General features: G+C 40.9%; 2 protein-coding genes across 13 annotated transcripts in view; one reads left to right on the top strand and one right to left on the bottom strand.

The window, feature by feature from the left end:
* Window positions 1–4,246: 4,246 nt before the first annotated feature.
* CDNF (cerebral dopamine neurotrophic factor) lies at window positions 4,247–20,571 on the bottom strand. The gene is made up of 4 exons (XM_027121920.1): window positions 20,375–20,571; window positions 10,108–10,235; window positions 8,897–9,038; window positions 4,247–4,868 (listed from the first exon to the last, which is right to left on the bottom strand). Exons 1-4 carry the CDS (start codon window positions 20,487–20,489, stop codon window positions 4,690–4,692), a joined length of 564 nt encoding a protein of 187 aa, XP_026977721.1. The 5' UTR covers window positions 20,490–20,571; the 3' UTR covers window positions 4,247–4,689.
* A 171-nt stretch (window positions 20,572–20,742) lies between these two features.
* Window positions 20,743–24,254, top strand: part of LOC113628367 (heat shock 70 kDa protein 14) — a 35,076-nt gene continuing 31,564 nt past the window's right edge. For 6 of the 12 annotated variants that reach the window (XR_003436029.1, XM_027121927.1, XM_027121925.1 and 3 more), the window contains exon 1: window positions 22,311–22,393. Coding sequence is in view for 2 of the 12 variants with exons in the window: in XM_027121930.1 (XP_026977731.1) it covers window positions 20,981–21,037; window positions 22,155–22,235; window positions 22,311–22,393 (221 nt within the window). In the remaining 10 variants the exon portion in view is untranslated. Of the gene's footprint in view, window positions 21,038–22,154; window positions 22,236–22,308; window positions 22,394–24,254 lie in introns of those variants that run through there. The other 6 variants (XM_027121930.1, XM_027121929.1, XM_027121932.1 and 3 more) reach the window with 6 other exon arrangements.

The raw sequence follows: 24,254 nt of genomic DNA on the forward strand, positions 1-24,254 counted from the left end.
AGTCTTAATTCATGATTGATAAACCCTAGATTGGAGTCACCACAGAACTACAGTGCCACGCTCTCTCATCTAAGACTCAGAAATCCGAAAAGCTCTGAAAATACCAAGTTCTTTTTTGCAACTCCTTTGACAAGCAAAACCTGGCCTGATTTCTCCTAATGACAAAACCTGACCTGGGTTTATGGAAGGGCACAGCCACAAGGCCAGAGGAGATTATGAAATATTTAGTATATGCATCATATTATCTTTCCAGCATCTGAAAAATTATGAATTCCAAGAATACCTAGCTCCAAGTATTTTTGGTGATGGGTCATGGGCCTGTATTATATATTTTTATGAGTCCTTTTTGCTGTCTTCTCTTGTTCTAAATGTGGGTTGATCCATCTCTTACACAGTATGATCGACTAGGTGTCTTCAGAAGTAGGGATACATTCACAGAAAATGCACGTGCCGTACTATGTATGTTGGCTCGCAGAGTCTGCCAGCAAACTCTGGGAGAGCTGAATGCACAGGCTGAGCTTCCCACAGCAAGGAACTATCACCATGGGGAGGCAGATGTCAGAACTATGCGCAGAGAACCTAGGACAGCCTCACGGGGAAATCACCCAAGAAGCTTCAAAAATACTGCCTTAAAGTTGATCCACTTCATGGACAACCAACGACCTTTCCTCTCTCAACAACCACATTTAAATTTTTAATTTGTTGGTCCCACGCATTAAAAATTTAATTTAAATCCTGGTGAGCTTTAGAAATTCAGCACTGGATATGCCCACACAATCCCAAATTCTCAAAAGTTTTTACCAGTGAAAAGCATACCAAACACAAACAAACAAACTTAATCATACATACTACTCATTCCCTTTCCTACTTCTCTTTTGGTGGAATTGTTTTTCTTTCAAACACACTGTGAACGAATGGGCACCTGAAAATAATTTCTTCTGGATGACACTCAGGATAAAAACTCAAATATCTGCTTAGAAAAGACTCTTAAGAAGAGCTGCTCAAACCCACAGGTGGGGCCTCTGGATCACAAAATGCTCTGCTTTTTTCAAGGATCTGATAATCAAATATTTTCTTGTCCTATATGGCAAGGTAACTCGTTCTAAAGCTAACACTCTTTAGTGGAATGTAGATTACAAGTATCTATACTCAAGTGAATAACTACAACTTTTAAGTCGTGCTCTATCTAGCCTCTCGTGTGTATTTAGGAACCAAATTAAAGGGTCCTCTGCTCGGAGTTTTTGAAATCTAGAGTAGATTAGGAATAATGTCTGCCCCAGACCACCACTGTTTAGATGAGAATTTTTAGCCCAGCGTTTTGTCACTCTTTGAAGTCAGAATGTCTGATTTCTAACTTGTGTGCTTTTAGATTTGGGGTTAAAAAACACACCCCAAAAATGCGGAGTCTCAGGTCCCACCCAGCCCTACTGAGTCAGAAGCCACATTGTAACAAGATCAAAACCAGACTAAACGTCATGGATTTGAATGACTTGCTGGGCAGTGTTCTCATTACCTAGATTTATATCCTGAAAACATGACACAGAAATATGACCTGATTTTGAGAGCAGACATCACACATATTATTTTCAAATGACAAGTTTCTCGACAGGTTCAAAATGCACTGAAGAAAAGCAAACATAAAGGTTGTAAATAGCCTAAATTTGGACTTTTAAAAAATATAATTCATAATAAAGTAGGTGCTTTACACAAAATGCTCAAGCTGCCAACATCCAGAAACAATAACCCTTTGGGCTATTTATTACATCAAAGCTTTTTTATTCTCATTTTTAAGTTACTAACCACTAATTCTCTGACAAGTTCAGTTGTATCCCAACTGCCCAGCTGGAAATGCTTTTACCTATGCGGCATTTCAAAGTGAAAATTATACTTTCATTGTATACTTTCAGTCTGGAAATTTTCTCCTCCACTCCCCAAAAGAACTCCTAGTAAGTAAATGAAGTTTTTTTTATTTTATTGAAATATCATTGATTTACAATGTTGTGTTAATTACTCCTGTACAGCAGTGATTCAATTATACATATATATACATTCTTTTTTTTAAAATATTCTTTTCCCTTATGGTTTATCACAGGATATTGAATATAGTTCCCTGTGCTATACAGTAGGACCTTGTTGTTTATCCATCCTATATATACTCGTTGGCATCTGCTAATCCCAAACTGCCACTCCATCCCTTCCCCACCCCACTTCCCCTTAGTGACCACAAGTCTGTTCTCTATGTCTGTGAGTCTGTTTCTGTTTCATAGATATGTTCATTTGTGCCATATTTTAGATTCCACATATAAGTGATATCATCTGGTATTTGTCTTTCTCTTTTTGACTTATTTTGCTTAGTATGATCATTTCTAGGTCCATCCATGTTGCTGCAAATAGCATTATTTCATTCTTTTTATGGCTGATAATGATAACCACTAGTTTGTTCTCTGTATCTGTGAGTCTGTTTCTTTTTTGTTATATTCACTAGTTTGTTTTATTTCTTAGATTCCACATATAAGTGACAGCATACAGTATTTGTCTTTCTCTGTCTGACTTATTTCACTGAGCATAACACCCTCTAGGTCCATCCATGTGGTTGCTAATGGCAAAAATGTCCTTTTTAATGGCTGAATAGTATTCCAGTGTGTGTGTGTGTGTGTGTGTATGTATGTGTATGTGTATATATATATATATATATATATATATATATATATATATATACCACATCTTCTTTGTTCATTCATCTGTCAATGGACATTTAGGTTGTTTCCATGTCTTGGCTATTGTAAATAGTGCTGCTATGAACATAGGGATGCATGTATCTTTTCAAATTATAGTTTTGTCTGGGTATATGCCCAAGAGGGAGATATACCCAGGAGTGGGATTGCTGGGTCATATGGCGACTCTAAGAAAATGCAATTCTTAAAGAAACAAGATGTTTTGAATCAATTGATTTTACTTAATTTTCAAATAATTTTTCTACAGCAGTATTTTAGGTATAATTTACATACAATAAAATGCCTATATCTTAATTGTACTGCTGGATGAACTGGACAGTCATATTCACCCATGTAACCATCACCCCAATCAAGATTCAGGACATTCCCATCACCCCAGAACGTCCCCTCCAGCTGCCCTGCAGTCATTCCCCACCTCCACCTGCCACAGAGAGGCAGTCATGTCTACAGTGGGGTTCTTATTCTTGTGTGGCCAGAAAATGGAACCAAAAATGATTTTACAATTTAAAGCTGATAAAATAGCATTAAGAACCATAAAGCTCCATGTTGTCCACAGGTGCTGTTAATATTCTTTAATCCTCTATCAAAAGCTTGTCTAATGTGTGATAGGAAGCCGGGCAAATGACTTTGAGCTTGGTTCAGTTAACAGTGTGAGTGTGGATACAATTCCCTAAAATGTTGGCTGTACTCATGTGGATTCTTGATCTATTCTAAGTAGGTTTAAATAGGTTTTAAAAAGGTTTTCTTCACCTAGGAAACACTAATTTCAAGTAGTGCTTCCTGCCCTCCTATTTCTGATACCAAAGAGAGCTAGAAGGTAGAGTGATTTACAGTTAAAAACACAAAGTTTACTTTTTAAAAGACTTCTGATTATGCCAGGTTATCATTTGGGTTGAAGTTGGGAGTTAGATAAGCTAAACATCATTTCTTTTGTCATGATCCAACATTTTCTTTTATTGGAGTACAGTTGATTTACAATGTTGTGTTACTTTCAGGTGTACAGCAAAGTGAATCTGTTATACATATACATATATCCATTCTTTTTTTAGATTCTTTTCCCATATAGGTCATTACAGAGTACTGTGATGTAATTTCGTTCCTTTTTATGGCTGAGTAGAGTTCCCTGTGCTATACAGTAGGTCCTTATTAGTTATCTATTTTATATATAGTAGTGTGTTTATGTCAATCCCAATCTCCCAATTTATCCCTCCCCCCACTTACCCCCTGGTAACCATAAGTTTGTTTTCTATGTCTTTGACTCTATTTCTGTTTTGTGGATAAGTTCATTTGTACCCTTTTTTTAGGTTCCACATATAAGTGATAGCATATGATATTTGTCTTTCTCTAATCCAACATATTTAATTAAAAATTAGTGCACAGGGGCTTCCCTGGTGGCGCAGTGGTTGAGAGTCCACCTGCCGATGCAAGGGATGCAGGCTCGTGCCCCGGTCCAGGAAGATCCCGCATACCACGGAGCGGCTGGGCCCGTGAGCCATGGCCGCTGAGCCTGCACTTCCGGAGCCTGTGCTCCGCAATGGGAAAGGCCACAACAGTGAGAGGCCCGCGTACCGCAAAAAAAAAAAAAAAAAAAAAAAAAAAATTAGTGCATAGATAGGAACCTCTGAGCACTCTCTTCTTGCTTAGAATCAATTTACTACACCGATTTTTCAGTGGTTCACTTTTCCCCGTTTTAGGAGATAGGCAATGGTAACTCACATACAAGAAAATCATGAGAAAGGCACTTGTAGGTTCTGGTACACTGCAGATTTAAGAAACCACTAATACTAGCAGTTCTACTTATAAACCCAGGTAACCAATTCTGAGGTGTAATATCAAAACAAGAAGTCTGAGACCACACACACTGCAATTCCTGGTTCCTCTCAACAAACGCGTCCGTATCCTAGAGAGGCATTTTGTCTCTAATCACAATCAGTGGTGCACCAGCTTCTGGGGGTCAGAGTTCTGTTTTGGGGTACGTCGCTGTGTACTTGGGTGCCAGTTCTTTGATGAGATTCACATAGTCGGTTTTTTCCACACAGGCCCTGCACTCTTCTCCCCAGCTGTACAGTATCTGTTTCAGCTCTGCTACTCTCATCTTGGACAGGTCCACTGATGCCAAATCCAATTTTTTTTCTTCATGACAAAAAGGAAAAGCACAATTTTTAAAAAACAAAACCAACTATGAAACACTTAGAAAAGCAAACAGTGTTACTTATCTTGGTGCTGACTACCCTGTGATTCAAAGTGGGGAACAGTTCCGGTGTCTATGGAAAACAAGACATACCTAAGAAAAATGTATCATATGCAAAGCTATTGGGATAACTCATGATCTGTTGGACTTCCTTTCCGTGGAATTATACTCGCTTCAAAACAGGGCCTGTGTAGCTTTGCAGTCTTTGCTACCACTCCATGGCTTCTCAAGATCAACGTTCATAAAACAAATAGCACCGCATCCTAATTGCTGCTCCTAAGGTGAGAAGAACGGAATCAATAAAAGGCGGTACCTTGGGATGGCCCTGTGTGTGCGGCCAACTGAAAGCCATAGATTGTAACTAGCTAGAAAGTTACGATTCACTTTTATATGGGATATGTCTGTGGTAAAACAGATGAGCACACATATTACAAAGCACTAATACAAATTAGTTTTTAAATTAAATTTAAAGAATTTAAATACAATCTAAAGAATTTAAACTGGTTTTTAAATACAAATTTAAAGAAACCCAAACCCATGAAGAAAATTAGGAGCGTTATCACTGATCCTTAATTGTTTTGGATCTCTGCTTAAACTCACCTGACCCCTCCACCCCTCCACTGGGATTCCCCAAATCATCACAGGGTTTATTGACAGACCTTTGCGGGTACAGCCACCTCTCTAAGGCTGGTGCCTCGGGACCAGCCAATCTGGCTCCTAACATTCTTGCCAATAATACCTGTCACCAACATCTAACTCCTCTAGCGAGACTATTGTTTCCCTGTTTACAGATTATCTGCCAAGGCTGTCAAGAACTCAGCTACTTCTCTATTGCCAAGCCCAAAAATAGAAAAATAATTAAGCTCATCTATAATATACTTGTGATTCTGATTTCCCCATGAGAAAGGGGCAATTTTTCTCTTTCGAAGGAAAGTCTCCTTCCCCCTTCCTCACCACCAGGGGTGTGCCTGAACATGGATACAGCGTTTAAGTTGACTTATTTTACAATTAGTGGCAGCCTAGGACTTTTTCAGCTTGACCTCTTGAAGCACTCCTTTTTTTTCCCTACATAGTAGAACATGGCATTTAAAAGCCTTTTAATAACCTAACATAGTTGTCAAGTGATTTATCAGAACTTCCAGTCAGTGTACCCTAAGTTAAAAGTTGGATTTTAGACTTAGGAATAAATTTAATCAGGAGGTAAAAGATCTATACACAGAACACTACAAGATTTTGATGAAAGAAATTGAAGAAGACACAAACAAATGGAAAGAGATCCTGTGTTTGTGGTTTGGAAGAATTCTTATTGTTAAAATGTCCATACCATCCAAAGCAATGTACAGAACCAGTGCAATCCCTACCGGAATGCCAGTGGTACTTCTTACAGAGATAGAAAAACAAAATCCTAAAATCTGTATGGAATGACAAAGGACCCTGAATTGCCCAAGCAATCCTGAAAAAAGAACAGCAAAATGGTGATTATAGTTAAGAATACTGTATTACATATTTGAAAGTTGCTAAGGAGTAGATCTTAAATATTCTTATCACAAAAAAGGAAACGGTAATTATGTGATATGATGGAGCTGTTAGCTAACACGGTAATCATATTGCAAGATAGAGGTATATCAACTCAATGCATTGTACACCTTAAACTTACACACTGTTATATGTCAATTACATCTCAGTAAAGCTGGAAATAAATAAATAAAAGTTGGATTTTAAAGGCTTTTTTATTTGGAGGGTCAGCTACACTCTGCTCCAGAGAATCCTTACATTTTTTAGTAGTGATTCCCATTCTTTTAAAAATCAGAGCAAAGGGCTTCCCTGGTGGCGCAGTGGTTAAGAATCCACCTGCCAATGCAGGGGACACAGGCTTGAGCCCTGGTCCAGGAAGATCCCGCAGAGCAACTAAGCCCACGCACCACAACTACTTGGCCTGTGCTCTGGAACCCGCGAGCCACAGCTACTGAGCTTGTGTGCCACAACTACTGAAGCCCACGCACGTAGAGCCCGTGCTCCACAACAAGAGAAGCCAGCACAATGAGAAGCCCGTGCACTGCAACGAAGAGTAGCCCCTGCTCGCCACAACTAGAGAAAGCCCACGTGCAACAATGAAGACCCAACACGGCCAAAATAAATAAATAAAATAAATTTATAAAAATAAAAAACAGAGCAAGCGAAAACATTCTTTCAGGTCAAAAACCAAATAACACCTTCCTAATTGAAAACATAATCCAAGTCTACACTTACCTTGTCTGTTAATTTCCTGCCTGACATGACAAAATACCTTTAGGAGTAGAAACTTTTATAGCCCAAATTATTAATACTACACAGCTCAAAGGCCCCTGTTCAGTCTCAACTTTCCTGCCAAATATAAGCTGGGAAGAATTTAGAACTAGTGGTCTATTCAAGATAAATGGTTGAAGGAAGAAAATACTTTCTTGCAAGTGTTGGTAGTTTCTTCAGGTTATTCTAGAGGATTTGGCATTTGGCATTAACTTTAAAAGGGGGAATCCTCTATGACTCCCTAAAACTACAGGGAAAAGGTCAATACCAACAGTAAATCTAGTCCATGGCTCCCCAAGGGCCTCTAGTGGCCAGCATTGCCAAAACATTAATAAGTACTCTCTTCTTCTCAATAATATCTGATTAATTTTTCTATTATTCAAGGATCCCAGTAAGATCCCTTGCTCATAGTAAAAGCTATTCAAAAGAAATTTGTTGAATGGAAGAATCAGGACAGTTTTGTCCCTTTGGGGGCTATCGTTTATATGGACTCAGTGCTTCCTGCCTCTACTTCATTACTTGAAAGCCAATAAAAAAATAAATCTGCCTCATCAACCACCCTGGAAGTTAGGGCCTGCCCTTGGCCATTTGAGAAACAGTTTGTCTTTGGCATCTTCTGACCTTAAACCTATTTAAAGACATCTGTGTAACTATGGTGCATAGGCTTATATTACACAGCTATGCTGGAAAGTAAGACTAAAGTAATTCAGAGTTGGGTGCTAATTACTTAGGTAGTTTACAAGACTATGCCAGGTATGTAACATCAAACAATGACATAAGCAAAGGAAATGGATTTCTACTGGTGGAATTACAGGTGTTAGGATAGGCTAAGTGGGGAATCCCGCAGCCTTTTATTTTATTTATTTCTTTGGCTGCACCGGGTCTTAGCTGCGCACTCAGGATCTTCCTTGTAGCATGCGGGATCTTTAGTTGTGGCATGCAGGATCCAGTTCCCTGACCAGGGGTTGAACCCTGGCCCCCTGCCTTGGGAGCACAGAGTCTTAACCACTGGGCCACCAGGGAAGTCCCCCTCCAGCCTTTTATGATACCTAATCAATCTACCCGAAAGACTGGCCCAGATACAAATCCTCTGTATAAGAATAGATCTATGTATGTAAAATTTATAAGGCCAAGGATAATGTTTTAAATAGGACATCTTCCTTTTCTGGCTGTTTATTTTAGGCACCCTTGATAAGGCTATTTCGTCAGGTAAAACCTGCTTTGATGTGAATAACCTATTTCCTAAAAGTTGAGGCTGGCAGAATGATAGCTCTAGGAAGAACGTTAGAGTCCCATTTAAAACTTCAGAGTCCTTACATCACCTTTGAATAGATGCAGCTTTTGTCTTAATAGGTTACCAGGAGCTAATTCACCACGAGTAGCTGCTCCCTTGAAATTCTGAACTCTTCCTTGACATATGTAGTTGACAACGCCTTGGTGATTTTAGAGGTTAAACTTTGCCATTTGGGTGGGCAGTTTTACCTAATGCTGACTGTGTCAGATTTCATTTCTCTTCCCCCAAGCAGTTCAGATGGCACTAGGCACCACACAGCAGTCCAGCACCCTATTAGCAAGTGTCGAGCTTCTTTCTTTCTAACGCTGACTTTTTAGAAACTGGCCCTATGTTTACAGAATTGGCAATATGCTGGACATTTGGGGAAAAAAACATTTGACTCCGTTATACCATATTTCAGCTCGCAGATCTGACTGTCCATCTTCTTCAGCTTCTCGCAAATCTTCACCGCAGGCATGTGCACACTCATTGGGCGAGTGACCTCACTTAGGATCTTTGTGGCCGCATCTTTTGTTGCTCCTAGATAGTAGCACTGAAGGGGAATGAAGAGACTTTAGGGGCCCAGACACTGAAAAAAAGCAAGTAGTATAGTTTCAAGAAGTGAGAAAGAGGTTAACCTAGTTTTTGTGGCCCAGCTTTTAAATTTAACCCCTGCGAAGACACCAGAAAACCAATGGCTGCGTTCCCAGGATCAGCCTAATTAGAAGCGCCCTGCAATTCACATGATGCTTAAAGACTACTGATAAGAGCTAACACTTGCTAAATGTTTTATCTGCGCCGACACACTGTTCTCAGGGCTTTAAAGGTATTGATGTATTTAATTCTCATAACAATCCTGTGACGTAGGTACTAGTATTTTACACCCAAGCCAACTGGAGGTCACCCAACTAGTGAGAAGAAAAGACCGAATTAATTTAAAAATCTAGCCTTTTGGCTCTGGAGTCCATGCCCTGTTCCATCATGTTCTACTGCCTTTCAAGCTCCCTGACAAGCGTTTGACATTTCAAAATATAAAGCTTAATGGTGCAGACAAATGCTGAGACTTTTACAGTGTGTCAGTGGTGAGCAGTCAACGAGGAAAATTTAACTGACAGATTCAACATGACGATTTTAGGCAAAATGAATTGGCCCAAGCTTGTCTTTAGTGATGTAAAAACAGTATATTGAAACAGGTCATTTGTGTATACCCAGGAAACACCATTACAAGATAATAAAAGTACTTCATTAATTATGCATAAATAATGATGTAAAAATATTTTGATAGGTTTCACTAATTGTCTTGATAAGAAGTGGAAAGTCTACCCACTCTTAACTCAGGACAGTAAATTCTCATTAGGAATTCAGTTGTATAATTTCCTTTAAGAAATCGTGGGATTGGTTGCCTATGGTTTTTTCAAAAAGCCAAATGAAATGAGACATATTCTAGATGAAAATACATTGACTCCATTTCCCTGAAAGATCAATTTCTGCTTGCTTTCTGCAGTGAGCAGGCTTGAGGCAAGCATCGAAGAAGGAGAACATTAAATTCAAGATGAGAAATGAAACGATTAGCAGTTTTCTCCGAGCACAGGGAGAAAATGAAAGGTGAAGATTTACCATACCAGGCGGTTTTCTTTTCCTTTGACATCCAAGCAAAAGCTGATCAATTCTTTTTCTATGGTGTCCAGAGAAAAGTTGACTCCTCTGGCTATCAAGGAGTTGTAGAATCGGTTCAAGAATTCTTGACACACTAGAAGGAACAAATAAATTATGTATTTGTGTACAATATCACCACTACCACACCTATGTATATGTTTCTCCCACCAAATAAAAAAGTAAGTATGATTCAACGCATTGTGACAAATTAAATTCATATGTTAAGAATGGTTTCAGGCCTGTAGCTTTTAGCTTAGTGTTGGGCCTTGAATAACATGAGCTTATTGAATCAATCCGTCAATCTGTGGAACCAAGTTCCACTTAATAGGAGAACTTTCCCACAAAATGTCACTCACCCTAAAAGAAAATATTGCCTCCTCTGGGATATGATGCTTGGGACAGCTTTGTTTAAAGTATAGAGAAAAAACAGAACATGTGTCTGGAATGAAGCCCCTTGGTAGTCTGCATCTGCCTGTATGTTCCAGTTTGAACCCCAGTCGGAACAATCATATTCAATCCCACGGTCCAGAGTCAGTGAAGAGATGACCCTCAGAAGAGGCACAGGCAATAAGAACAACCACAGTTACCATTGGTTAGCACTGTTCTGAGTACTTTACGTGGATCAACTTATTCAAGTCTCAGAACAAAACTCGGATGTAGATACATTACTATCCTCATTTTACACAAGAAGAACCTGAGTCAGAGAGAGGCCAGTGAGCTTGCCCAGTAAGTGGTAGAGGGAGTTTGACCCCAGATGGTCTCCCTCTGGGCCCACATGCTTATCCACTAGGGTACTATGAATTAGAAGGAGGCTGCTTTCCCACGTTGTTGTCCCAAAGGGGAAGTGTCCAAGCAATCAGAGAAGGACATGGAGGCCAGAGCATATGCCGGAAAACAGCAGCCCTCACATTAGAAAGAATTTTAGGGAAATAGCATGAGGAAGAGTGGCGAATTCTAGGGTAACCTGGAATAAATTTCATAGTATAGCAAGACTCTGAAGGAAAGAAATTAGAAAACTGTATCAAAAGACCTAAAAGTAGACCTAAGAAATGGGAAGAATAGCCATGTTCATGGATGGGAAGATTCAATATTATGGATGATAATTATTTTTAAGTAGATCGATAAACTCAATGCTCTTCTAATGAAAATCTCAATAGGCTTTTTTATAGATTTGATAAACTGATCCAAAAATACAGATGAAAAAACAAGAGCAAATGAAAGTCAAGAAGTACTTGAAGAAGAAGGAGGTTGGGGAGTTGACCTTATCAGATATCAAGACCTAATTCTAAAGCTATAGCATTTGAAACACTGTGGGACTGGCACAGAAATAGACCAGTGGAACAAACTAGTGAGTCTAGAAACAAATCCACAAATCTAGAGGAGCTTGGTAGAGTACAGAAGTGATGCTGAAAATCAGTGGGGGAAAAATGGGCTAGTCAATAAATGGTACTAGGACCACCTGCCATGGAAAAAGTTAAACTTAGACACCTATCCAAAACTACACACAGACGTGAATCCCAGGTGAATAAAGACATATGGGAAGAGCAACACTACAAAAGTTTTAGAAGAAACCTTTGGAAAACATCTTTATGGCATCAGGATAGAGAAGGATTTCTTAAAGAAGAGACCAAAACACGGATCATACATTTGATTACATCAAAATTAACCAGTTTTTTAATGCAAAAGAAATCATAAGCAAATGATAAGACAAGCCACAAACTGGAGGAAGATATTTACAACTTATAAACTGACGAAGGATTAATATCCAAAATACATGAAAAATCACCATGGTCATACCCTTAGGTCCAGTCATTACCAATGACTATAACCTCTATAATCTCAGTGGAAACATCCCATTGTCTGATCATCATCTCCCATCTTTCCAGCTCACATCCTCTAACACCCCAAGGTAAACAATTCCCTGATCCCGCCAGGTCATACTATTCATTGATTCTGCCACCACTTCACCCTGCTTCCCCACCCAGCTTAGATTCCGTGGTTCAACATTATAATAACTCCTTTGCACACAAACTGAACTCCCTTGCATCTCTCTCCCTTGTTGGACTCACCCAGCAAAATCCTAACCCGGGTTAAAACTTTGCACCTATACTCACTGAACATGGCTGGAGGAAATAGCACAGCCGTACTCACTGGTCTCACTGTAAATTCATGACCGCTCATTTCAGTGAGCCATCAGTGCTCCCAACAATCCTACTACATTGACCTCATTCTCACTCTCTCCCACTCCCAAGAGGACAATTGCGCAGCTCTCTCAAACCTTGTGTCACACCTCCACCCCATCCTCAGCGATGGTGGTGCTTCCTATCTCTCTGAGGGAAAAAAAAAGCAACAGGAAAGAACTCTCGCTTGCTCTGCCACCACATCTACAACACGTGTATCAGCACAGTCTACCTTAATTCTATGAATGAACTGTGACAACCCTTCCACCTGCTAAAGTAGATCCTATCAACTCCCTGCTTCTGCACCTCTGCCCTCTCTCTCCTGTCTTGTTTCCATTAACATGCTGTTAATTCTTATATCTTAAAAGCAACACAACCTCTCTCAACATCACATCCCATTTCTCCACTCCTGTTTAAGAAAAACACTCTAAAATAATTTTTATACTTGTAGTTTCCAGGTCTCTTCTCTCTCCCTCTCTGTCCCTCCCCCACCCCACACCAAGTTTAAAGCCAGCGAGTTATAAAATGTTCAGTTTGAAAAATAGTGTCCCTTGTCTCCCCTTCCCCATTTCCCCAAACTCAAAGCTTTCGTTTTCAACTCTTATAGCTGATTCCTTTGGAATTTACAAATTTTAAATAACATATTTGTGTGGCTAATTCCTAATTTTATTTTTAGTCTTAGATATTTATTATAGTTTTTTCCCGTGGAAGAGAAAGATTTAACTCTTTTGCCCAGACCCATCTCTTGTAAAAAGCATTTGGTTGGATGTTTTTATGTAGGCTTACAATCTTTGTCTTTTAACTTGAGTATTTACTCCTTAACTTAGTACTTGAAAAATATAATAATGTCACCTGCAGGAAAAGAGCTACAACGTTTTAGAAAAGATAATAATAAAGTTTAAAATCAAGTTAGTGGAATTATTAAATTATCAGCGGGCTAGGAACATTATTTTCAGCAGTTCCATCCACACCTTCTAGAACTGAAGGCAGTCCTACATTATCTGCTCCCGCTTGATTTTGGAAGGAAAAAAAGACACCAGATTAGTCTTGCTGGTACCGGTACTAGGGGAGAATTGCTACCTAGGAATAAAATACATGTTGTCATGAGTTAAGACTTAAGAATAACCAGAAGCTCTTGAATAATTTGTATATTACTTCATTGTTCTAATTTTATTTTTAATATTGCCTTAAATAAATTAGTTCCCAACTCCACACTCAGAAAGCAGTATAGGTAGGGATTCAGTGCTTTGGCTCTGAAGCCAGACTCTCTGGGTCCAAATCCTGGCTTTACTAGTTAATATTTACTAGCTGTGGCTTTGGGCCTTTCAACGTTGAATCACCCGACAGTCTAATTGCCATTCCCTTTAAGTTCATCAGTCTTCTTTCTCTGTGTTTAAGATTTTCTCTTTTCTCCTTTTGTGTTTTGCAATTTCCTTCTGATATGGTTAGATGTGGAAGTATTTTTATTTATACTGTTTGGAATATACTGGACTTCCAAACCTGTGGATTGATGACTTTCATCCGTTTGGAAAAATGAGCTATCATCTCTTTTGCTCCACCCGTACACGCTCTCTTCTCCTTCTGGAAGTCCAGTTAACATATGTGGGAATTTTTCTCTTGATCTGCATTGTACCTTTATCTCTGTTTCATATTTTTATTCTCTTAATTGCTCAGTGATTCCTTCTTGACAATTTCTTCAGTCTTCTAACTCACTAATTCTTTTCTCAGCTGTGTCTAGTCTGCGGTTAATCTCACTACTTTCTATTTGTACATGTTTATTTGGTTCTTTTCCAAATATGTTTGGACATTTTTTGTTTTGGTTTTTTTTTTTGGTACGCGGGCCTCTCACTGTTGTGGCCTCTCCCATTGCGGAGCACGGGCTCCGGACGCGCAGGCTCAGCGGCCATAGCTCACAGGCCCAGCCGCTCCGCGGCATGTGGGATCTTCCCAGACCGGGGCACGAACCCGCGTCCCCTGCATCGGCAGGTGGACTCTCAACCACTGCACCACCAGGGAAGCCCTGTCTGGACATTTTTAATAGCCTCCTGCCCTTTATTCATATTTTCAATCCCTTCCTTTATTTCTTTAAATATAATAAAAATATTTTATATTCAGTGCCTGATAATTGTAAAACCTGAAGCCTGTCCAGGTATGCTTCTTCTGTCTCTTGTCTCAACTGGCTGTTACTTACGGTGCTCTTCTTCCCATGGGTTTGTGATTTTTCCGAATGTGAGCTTTCTTTCTTAGAACTTTGTGGGAATTATTAGAATTTTGTGGGACTGGATTGAAGGTGGATTCCTATGTGAGATTAACATTTGCTGATGCCTACTTGAAATCCCTGTAAACTAAATTCTCAGTTTGAGACGTTTTGGATCACCCGGGTTGGCTGTGTCCATTTGGGCTTCAATGCATATGTGTGGTAGCTTGTGAGTATGCGTGATCAAGAGACATTTTTGTTTTACCTTTTATTCAGTAAAAAGTTCAAGTACTGCAATTTCTTTTAGTCTCTAAAGAATGGTGGTAGAATTGTGGTTATTTCCAGGTCACCTTTTATAATGAAAGTCTAGCTCTCTGGGGTTCCAAACTAATTGGGGGAGGATCCAGTATGACACACCTAACTTGGGAAGGTTCTGGGCTATGTCATTATTCTTTTTATTTTATTCATTCTCTTTATTTTACATCCATGAAAATCTAAGTTTAAATTGCCTGGGTGGCAAATACCCTCAAGAAAAATCCCAGCTTCAGGGGTCCCTTTACCTCTTTTGGTTTTCACTTTCACATTGTTTTTGGCCTCTGGGTATGCCTTACTAACTCACACTTAACATTTTCACATTTTTATTTTATCCAGTGTTTTCAGTTGTTTTCAGCTAGACGACCAGAAATGTCAGTTTTTAGAACATGAAGTCATATTCATTCCTAATGCTATTTAATAGGAACAGAACGCTAAATATAATATAGCCGTGTCGTGGTTTTAACAAATATTTATTGAGCAATCAGTAAGTGCCAGACAGTATTCTACAGGTTGTTGGAAAAACAAAGCTCTTACTCTCAGGGATTACATTCTGGTGAATAAATAAAAGCATCTTGTGGCTGTGAAGAAACATAAATTTGGTAAGGAGGATAGAGTAATAGTATAAGGTAATAGTATTATTCTAAATGGGGTGGTCAGGGAAGGTCTCTCAGATAAAGTCGTGTTTGAGCTTAAAGCTTAAGGAAGTGGGAGAACACCTTAAGTGGAGTGCTAGGGAAGACCCCTCCAGGCAGAGGGAAGAACAATGTAGGCATGTCCTTGGCAGGTCCAAGAACCATAAGTGAGCCTCCCTCCCACCAAGAGGGAGGATGGTAGAAAATGAGGTCAAATGAACAGCAGCATGCCAGGTCATCTAGGGCTTTGAGGTCATGGTAAGGGCTCTGGGTCCTACTCTGAGAAGGCACGCCATTAAAGGTTTTGAGCAAAAGGGTGCAGTGATCGGACATTACTTTTAAATTATGCCTCTGGAGGTTCTTTGGAGAATAGACTGCAGGGTAGCCAGAATGAAAGCAGGCATAACCATTTGGAGTTTCTTAAAATAGCTGCATACCTTGGACCAGGGTGGGAGCATTGGAGGTGATGAGAATGGTTGGATTCTGGATGTATTTTGAAGGCAGAGCCAAAAGAATTTACTAATGGATTGGATGTGGCATGGGGTGGGGGTGGGGGCGGGGGCGGCAGCAGCGGGCGGAGACACAAATCAAGAATGACCCCAAGGATTTGGGCCTGAGAAACTGCAAGAGGGGAGTTGCCATTTGCTGAATTGGTAAGACTGCAGGAGAAGCAAGTTTGTGGAGACCAGCAGGAATTCAGTCTTGACATGTGAACTTTGCGATACTTCTAGACAAATGTGACGATTAATTTTATGTGTCCACTTGGAGGGTGTTTTTGAATGAGATTAACATTTAAATCAGTGAACTCTGGCTAAAACAGATTGCCCTCCATAAGGTGGATAAGCCTCATCCAATCAGTTGAAGGCCTGAATAGAACACAAAGGATTGGCATGAATAGAACAAAAAAGCATGAGGGAATGCTCCAGCAGACTGCTTTCTGCACCATCGGCTCTCCTGGGCCGCCAGCCTGTTGGCCCACACTGCAAATTTTAGACATCTCAGCCTCCATAATCAGGAGAGCCAATTCCTTATAATAAATCTATCTGGATGTATGTATATATCCTATTGGTCTGTTCCTCTGGAGACCCCTAATATAATGTCTGACACTGCAAACAGTAAAGAGCTGCTGGGGATATAAATCTGGAGTTCAGGGGTGAATTCTAGGACAAATACTAAATTTGTAAGTCATCAACATTAAAATGATCTTTGTGGGATGAGACCACACAAAAGGGAGAGATCCTGGGTCTCAGTCTTGTGAAACTCCATTGTTTAGAAATTGGAAAGATGGAAAGAACCAGAAAAAGACTGAAAGGAGCAGCCAGTAAGGGAGGATGAGAACAAAGAGTGAGTGTGTCCCAGAAGACAAGCAAAGAAAGTGTTAAAATGGAGGGACTGACTGATCAGCTGTGTGAAATGCTACTGATAGAATGAGGAAAACGAGACATTTGCCAACACGTATTTTGCTAAGTTTAATTAGCAAAAGACCAAGTACGCAAGGGAGACACCTACTGTAATGATCCATGCATAAACCATCGTTAAAGCCTCCTGGTGACCTGTAATTCTCCTCTTCCTGAAAAAGAAACCCTGTGTCCTGATGCCTCAAAGCTCTGTCTTTACTCCCACAATATACCTTCAGATGATTTCTACACCTTAACTGTTGCTCTGTTGTCAATGTATTACCTAGAGGGTGGGTGTTGGGAATTCTAACTTGTACTTTGAAAGATACACTTTTGACTCACTAAAAGCTATATAATATTTTATTGCAGCATATGTGCGTACATGTTTTCAACAGAATTGAGTGCCTACCTTATGCCCCGCACCATGGTAGCCACTGGAGATGATGTGGTGAGAGAAACGGTCTTGACTGTCAAGGAATGCACACATGGAGGAGACCAAAACGATTTCTCCACTATGAGACATGTACTAGATAGTGTGGGAGAACAAAGGAGAAGCACCTCCCTGGAGGAAATTGGGAGATCACTGAAAGATATTTAGTGAGGAAATAACATGATCACCCTGTCATGGGAAGGATGCTGTTGTGGGCTTACACGAAGAGACTAATCTCACTATAATCTCTTCAAATATTTTCTCAGGTCCTTTCTCTCTCTCTTCTCCTTCTGGGACTCCTATAACGTGAATGTTGTTTAATGTTGTCCCAGAGGTCTCTTAGGCTGTCTTCATTTCTTTTCATTCTTTTTTCTTTATTCTGTTCCAGGTCACTTATCCGTTCTTCTGCCTCAGTTATTCTGCTATTGATTGCTTCTCGTGTATTTTTCATTTCAGTTATTGTATTGTTCATCTCTGTTTGTTTGTTCTTTAATTCTTCTAGGTCTTTGTTAAACATTTCTTGCATCTTCTCAATCTTTGCCTCCATTCGTTTTCTGAGGTCCTGGATCATCTTCACTATCATTACTCTGTATTCTTTTTCTGGAAGGTTGCCTATCTCCACTTCATTTAGTTGTTTTTCTGGTTTTATCTTGTTCCTTCATCTGGTACATAGCCCTCTGCCTTTTCATCTTGTCTATCTTTCTGTGAATGTGGTTTTCATTCCACAGGCTGTAGGATTGTAGTTCTTGCTTCTGCTGTCTGCCCTCTGGTGGATGAGGCTATCTAAGAAGCTTGTGAGATTAATCTCACTATAAATCACCTAACAAATTAGTAAGTTAAGGATCCTGGCATGCATTTATTGCTATAACCAGATAACCATAGTCTTTTTATTTATGTCATAGGGTTTTGTTTATTAAAATTAGTCCCATAAGTGAATGTATAATTATTTCAAAGTAAAAAAAAATTAATAGCCCCATAATACAATCCTTTTAAATAAATTCAGAAACGTTTACATTTTTTTTTTCAGTAAGCTTCACATGACCTAAAGCAGTCATAAACTTGAATATTCACAGGGCCCAGGCAAGTAAAATGAATGGGTAAAGCAATCCAAGTTTAGGAAAAACAAAAACCTAAAGAACACATGTCCTTTCTAAAAAGAGCAGCCACCATCAGTTCCCACTATATGGACATATGGGCTAGTCTTGACTGGTCACCTGGTTTTCAAGATAAGCCAGAAATCTGAACTTTTTAAAATGACATCTCCCAAGTTTAAAATATAGCCAATTAATTTAGATGTTTTTTTTCAAAACACTATGTGAACTTAATAAAATACATTAATAGGTCCCAGGTGGTTCATGGACTATCAGGGGTTTTTTTTTGTTGTTGTTTTTTTGCGGTATGCGGGCCTCTCACTGTTGTGGCCTCTCCCGTTGCGGAGCACAGGCTCCAGACGTGCAGGCTCAGCGGCCATGGCTCACGGGCCCAGCCGCTCTGCAGCATGTGGGATCTTCCTGGACCGGGGCACGAACCCGTGTCCCCTGCATCAGCAGGCGGACTCTCAACCACTGTGCCACCAGGGAAGCCCAACTATCAGTTTTTTACTGATAAAAGAAGTCATTGGTGTCCCATGCCACAGAGTAGTCAAGATAAGAATGGAAATTTGCCCTACAGTATGTATAGAATTTTAATCTTATACACTGAGGGAAAATTAATTGGCGAATGATAAAGACTCATAAGCTGAAACAGAGCCAGATCTAGACTCTATTTCTTTTTGTTCTAAAACCAGTATTTCCTTTGTTGTGATTCTACAGTGGAAAAGGAAAATATAAGGAAATATACACCCAGGTTACTGAGACATGCAAGTTAATAATCACAATATGCTGTAATAAATTCAAGAAAGATGTTAGAAGCTTCACAATTAATCCAGAGGCTCTGGCTCTTCTGAAATGTTTTTAAGTAGAAGCTCCAGCAATTAAATTACTGATGATTAAGCCAGTCAACTGTTTGTGCCTCACAAATTCTGCTTTAAACGTATAGTACCCAGTTATAAGGGATCTTTAACTGAAAATTATAACTTGGCTGAACAAATATCTATATCTAAAGTTTGACAATAGCATCATGTAGGTATTTTAAATTTCTGGAGAAAAGTTTAATTATTGCAGGGCTGATAGAAAACTGGACTCCAATTGTTAAGACTTTATTCAGTTATATTACAGTCTATACTCACCCATTCATTAAACATATATTGTGAACCTACCATTTCCTGTTATGTAAGAATAGATTCGAAAGCTCAGAGAAGGGTGAAGCGGATATACATCTAAGCTAATTATTTTAATGAATGAAACACGGAGGTAAGTGCTACAGTAGTCCAGGAGGAAGGAGGTAGCACAGCTAATTATCTCCTTTGACCTCGTTACCAGCCCTCTGCTGTAGGTATTATCACGTTGATTTTGCCAGAACCGGGTACAGTGGCCTCAGAGCCAGAAGGCTGGGTGGGACGTAGACCCACCTGTTCTGAGTGCAAGTCCACAGCTGAGATTCTGTGAACAGAAAAGGAATCTTTTTTTGTATTCCTCCTCTTTCTAAGGAGTTAAGGTACGCCTTTGTTAAGAAACTTTTCCCTGTAAAGTCCTAACAAATGTTAGTTATGTGCTCTGATTTAAGCCATTTCAACTCAATTACAATTTGTCATGTTTTCTCCTTTGGGGAGTTATAAACTAATTTGAACTTGAAAGGCTTCTGTGCAAGGAAAGGCAAGTCTCGCCGGTTAGGGCAGCAGAATCATTTTGGAGCCAGGGTCGTCTGCCTCTACGTGCGTTTGCACAAAATCGAATCCAAATCCAAACCCACCAGCTCTGAGGCAGTTTAATCGAGCAAGACCAAGAACGCGGCCTGAAGGTGTCACTGGGCCCGGCTCGAACTTTTGCCTAGGCTTGGGCGAAGGCGATCGGAAGCCACGGCCAGGGCCCGTATTTCCTAAGTGAAATGCTATTTATAGACAGGCCCGAGAGAAGCCAAAGCCGACAACAGCTGCACTGCGACGCGGTGTCACCGCCATGCAAGCAGGTCTCACACCGCTCACCTTCACAGTCGGCGCCCAGCCGCCCCCCGGCCTCCTGGCCCTGCGCCCGCCCCGCGTTAGAGACCCAAAGCCCGGCGCAAAAGGCCACCACTGCGGCTGGGCTCCCGCACCACATGCTGAGCCAACTCCAAACGCCTCGCCGCCGCCTGTTAAATCAACCGCCGCGCTGCTATCGCCGGGGGCTGCTCCAGGACGCAGGAGCGCAGACCCGGAGTTGGAAAATAATCTGCCTGGAGTTGCTGGGACACATGATGCAACTCAACCGTGAGTTTCCATTGGCTCTCAAAAAAAGGGCATGGAAGCGGGCGGAGCGGAGCAGCCGCTTCCTTTCCCTCCCCGACCTGCGCGTGCGCACTCTCGCTCACGCGGTGCCTCCCCAGCGGGGCGGGGAGAGACGCAGTAAAGCTATTCGCTGACTGCTCGAGGGGGAAGGCGGGACCTTCACGCTGATTGGCGGGGACGCGGGAAGCCGCGGCGGAGGGACCGGACGCAGTGGGCGGGCGGGAACGTGAAGTCTCCGCGGTGCCTGATGGGGCTGTTCCGCGGCCTGGCGCTCTTGCGGCCGGGGCCACCGGTCGTTACTGCTACCGCCGTGTCTGCCGCCTCATGGCGGCCATCGGGGTTCACCTAGGCTGCACATCAGCCTGTGTGGCCGTCTATAAGGTGAGGGACTCGGGGACTTGGGCTGCGCGTACCCAGTTCTCTGGGTGCGAGGCCAAGTCCTTTGGTCTCCTGCGGGGCTGTGAACGGCGTGTCGCCGTTCTGGGGACGTCGCGCGGAGAGGTGATTCTGTGGGGAAGTTTCGGGGTGAGAGCTGTGCGGACCTGGCCTCGTCCCCCGCGGCTCCTCAAGGAAGGCCGCTGCGGACCCGGGACCTCACGGGCGCAGGAGGCCCCGAGGGGGGGCGGACCCGGGACCTCGCGGGCGCAGGAGGCCCAGAGAGGGGGCGGACCCGGGACCTCGCGGGCGCAGGAGCCCCCGAGCGGGGGCGGACCCGGGACCTCGCGGGCGCAGGAGGCCCCGAGGGAGGGCGGACCGGGGACATCGCGGGCGCAGGAGGCCCCGAGGGGAGGGCGGACCCGGGACATCGCGGGCGCTGGAGGCCCCGAGGGGGACCTGAAAGTGTGGTACCCGGAGGTTTCTGGATGTTGGCCAAGAAAGGTTTCTGGACGTTGGCCAGAACGCGGGGTGGCCGCATTCTGGAACTGGAGGTGTTGATCCCGCGAAGCGTGTGAAGCCAGATGATGGTGTGTGCTCTATTCAGTTGTCCTTTCTGGAAATGAGAGAGCCTGACTAGGAGTTCGGGGCTTCCTGTCATCAGTGGGCAGGTGGAAGGAGCAATAATGAGGGACAGCCCTGATCCTAGTCTCACGTTTAAATGTCAAATGATTTGTAAGGAAAAGCCAAAGGGTTTAATGCTACTTCATCACATGTAGAGAGTGAAGAAAGATGCATTTATAGGGAAAGGAAGAGAAGTAGGAAGTTTAACGCAATAAGGCTTGTTATTGTACATAGATAGGTGGTTATTATGTCTGTTCTGTTATCCACTATGCAGAGCAGACTGAAAAAAATGAGGTAGTTCTTCATGGAATTCTGATCTTAATTAAAATCTAGGAAATTGATAAGGACAATTAAATCTACTTGTTTAAAATAATGATAAAGCAGTTTTTCTCTCCACATATATGTCAGAGTAACACTGGCCCACCCATGTCTGAATATATCTAAAGAGACTGTATATTTCATCACAAAAGAACTAATACAGTTGCGTATTTTTCTCCAGGATGGCCGGGCTGATGTGGTCGCCAATGATGCAGGTGACAGAGTTACTCCAGCTGTTGTTGCTTACTCAGAAAATGAAGAGGTACTGTTCCCCTCATTTTTGAACTTTGAAATAAGGAAAAAATTATGTGCGTTGTAATATATTGCTCTTTTTCAGGTTGTTGGATTGGCAGCAAAACAAAGTAGAATGAGGAATATTTCAAATACAGTAATGAAAGTAAAGCAGATCCTTGGCAGAAGGTATGGAATAAAATAATACTTTTACCCATGGTAATAAAAACGTGTTTATACATTCTAAGTGTAATGTGAAATGAAACTAGAAACGCCAGTGTGTTTTTTCATTGTTTTTTATGACTGGGTCATTTCACAGAATACTCTAGGAAGCTGTTATCTTCTGATATTATCTTCTGCTGAGTCTTCTCAAGGATGGGATTCACTCAGACAATTGTTTCTTGCTTTCAGATCTGTTAGTATTGATAGATGCCAACATACATTTAGTTTTGATAATTTGTGTCATCCAGAGGTGGGAATTTGGACTTATCACATTTGTACAGTACTTTTTTAACTGAGGGAACTTGAAAGATTGTGTGCGAATTTGAAGATTTCTTTGCACTGTAGTTGAATTTCGTGGAATCTATTATAATTGGTGAAATATTTATGTAGAAGCTATTGATTTTCTTCCTCAGATCTTTTTGTGACACTTTCTGGGAACTAAGTTTAACAGTTGGCTTTCAAATTTAAGCATTAGGGAAACAGCTTAATTAATGTCTTAAGAATCAGGTTAATCAGCTGTTGTAACTTTAATTAAAAGATTAAAGAGGCTCGCTTCCCCAGACTTCTGTCTCCTCAAATTATAGATTACCATGATAATTAGGGGTTTTCATTTTCACTGGAGTTGTAATACTTGCTATAGTGTTTTTAAATTTTCAAAGTGCTTTCACATCTGTTATTTTATTTAATCCTGTCAAATCCCTGTAAGATTGTCAGGCAGGTTTTATCCCTTCCCATTTCTAGATGAGAAAATCAAGGCACACAGAAGTTAGATATCCCTAAATTAGTTAGGGGGTAAACTAGAAAGGACTGCAGTCCAGGGTGCCTAACCGTTAGCCCCAGGTTCTTTCCTTTCTACTTCGTCAGTTAAGAATTTAGGTAGAAATTTCCTTGTGTTGACTTTAGGATTGGGGGGATCATGGATTAAATTTAAAATTTATTCCTTTTATACATACAGATATTTTGTACTATCCCTTACCTGTGTTTAGTTAAACTGAATTTGATACTCATTTTTTTCCCCTTAGGATCTTTATGCATTACATCAAAACTTGTAGTATTTCAGAGAGAATTCAAATATTCTCTGATGATACATATATTCCCACATCCATTTATCTGTTGACAAAATTTAGTACTGAGCATATTGGAAATAATTTGAGTTGGTGTCAAAAATTTTCAAATTATAGACTGAAAAAGAAATCAGGGAGTTGTGGAAGCTAAATTCACTCATTGTAAGCAGCCAACAATGTATTTTTTAAGTAAACTTTTTTTTTTTTGAGATAATGGTAGATTTACATACTGTTACAAGAAATGATACAGAGAGATGGAATGTATTATTGGATTTACCATTTTCTCCCAGTGGTAACATCTTGCAAAACTATACTACAGTATCACAACCAAGGTACTGGCATTGATATAATCAAGATACAGAACAGTTCCACAGATCCATCCCCTTGGTAGCCCTGTTTGTTTTTTTGCTGCTATTTTGGGGCAGGTGGTGGAAGTAAAGACGTGGAGGTCTTCTGCCATATTATGCAAAAAGCTTTGTATTAGCAAGAACAACTTCAGCTCACTTTTCTGGCCCTGGAAGTTACCTTTTAACAAAAGAGTGCAATGGTGACAGTCAGCTGGGTAATACATAGGCACAGCATGCTATTTAGACCAAGGTTAGTAAGGAATGAGCCCCTTTAGACATGTATTGCTATGCCATGGTCCTGCTAGGACTTCTCCAGAATGAGCTGCCTCATGGTCCAGGCATTTCTCCGCCTCGGTCTGTCTGCTTAGAAGTTAATGGTGATTTTTATAGATACACAGTTGTACCAGGTCTCAGCCT

Source organism: Aethalodelphis obliquidens, unplaced genomic scaffold (assembly GCF_003676395.1).
Source record: "Aethalodelphis obliquidens isolate GAN/ISIS:26980383/991018 unplaced genomic scaffold, ASM367639v1 scaffold23, whole genome shotgun sequence".
NCBI lineage: Eukaryota > Metazoa > Chordata > Mammalia > Artiodactyla > Delphinidae > Aethalodelphis > Aethalodelphis obliquidens.

Bases quoted from the DNA above. Each gene is read 5' to 3' on its own strand.
- CDNF (XM_027121920.1), bottom strand. From the start codon at position 20,489: ATGTGGTGCGGGAGCCCAGCCGCAGTGGTGGCCTTTTGCGCCGGGCTT. The intron at 10,236-20,374 runs GTGAGCGGTGTG...TGTTCCTTCTAG, and splicing joins GCTGGGCGCCGACTGTGAAG to TGTGTCAAGAATTCTTGAAC. The intron at 9,039-10,107 runs GTATGGTAAATC...ATTCCCCTTCAG, and splicing joins AAGGAAAAGAAAACCGCCTG to TGCTACTATCTAGGAGCAAC.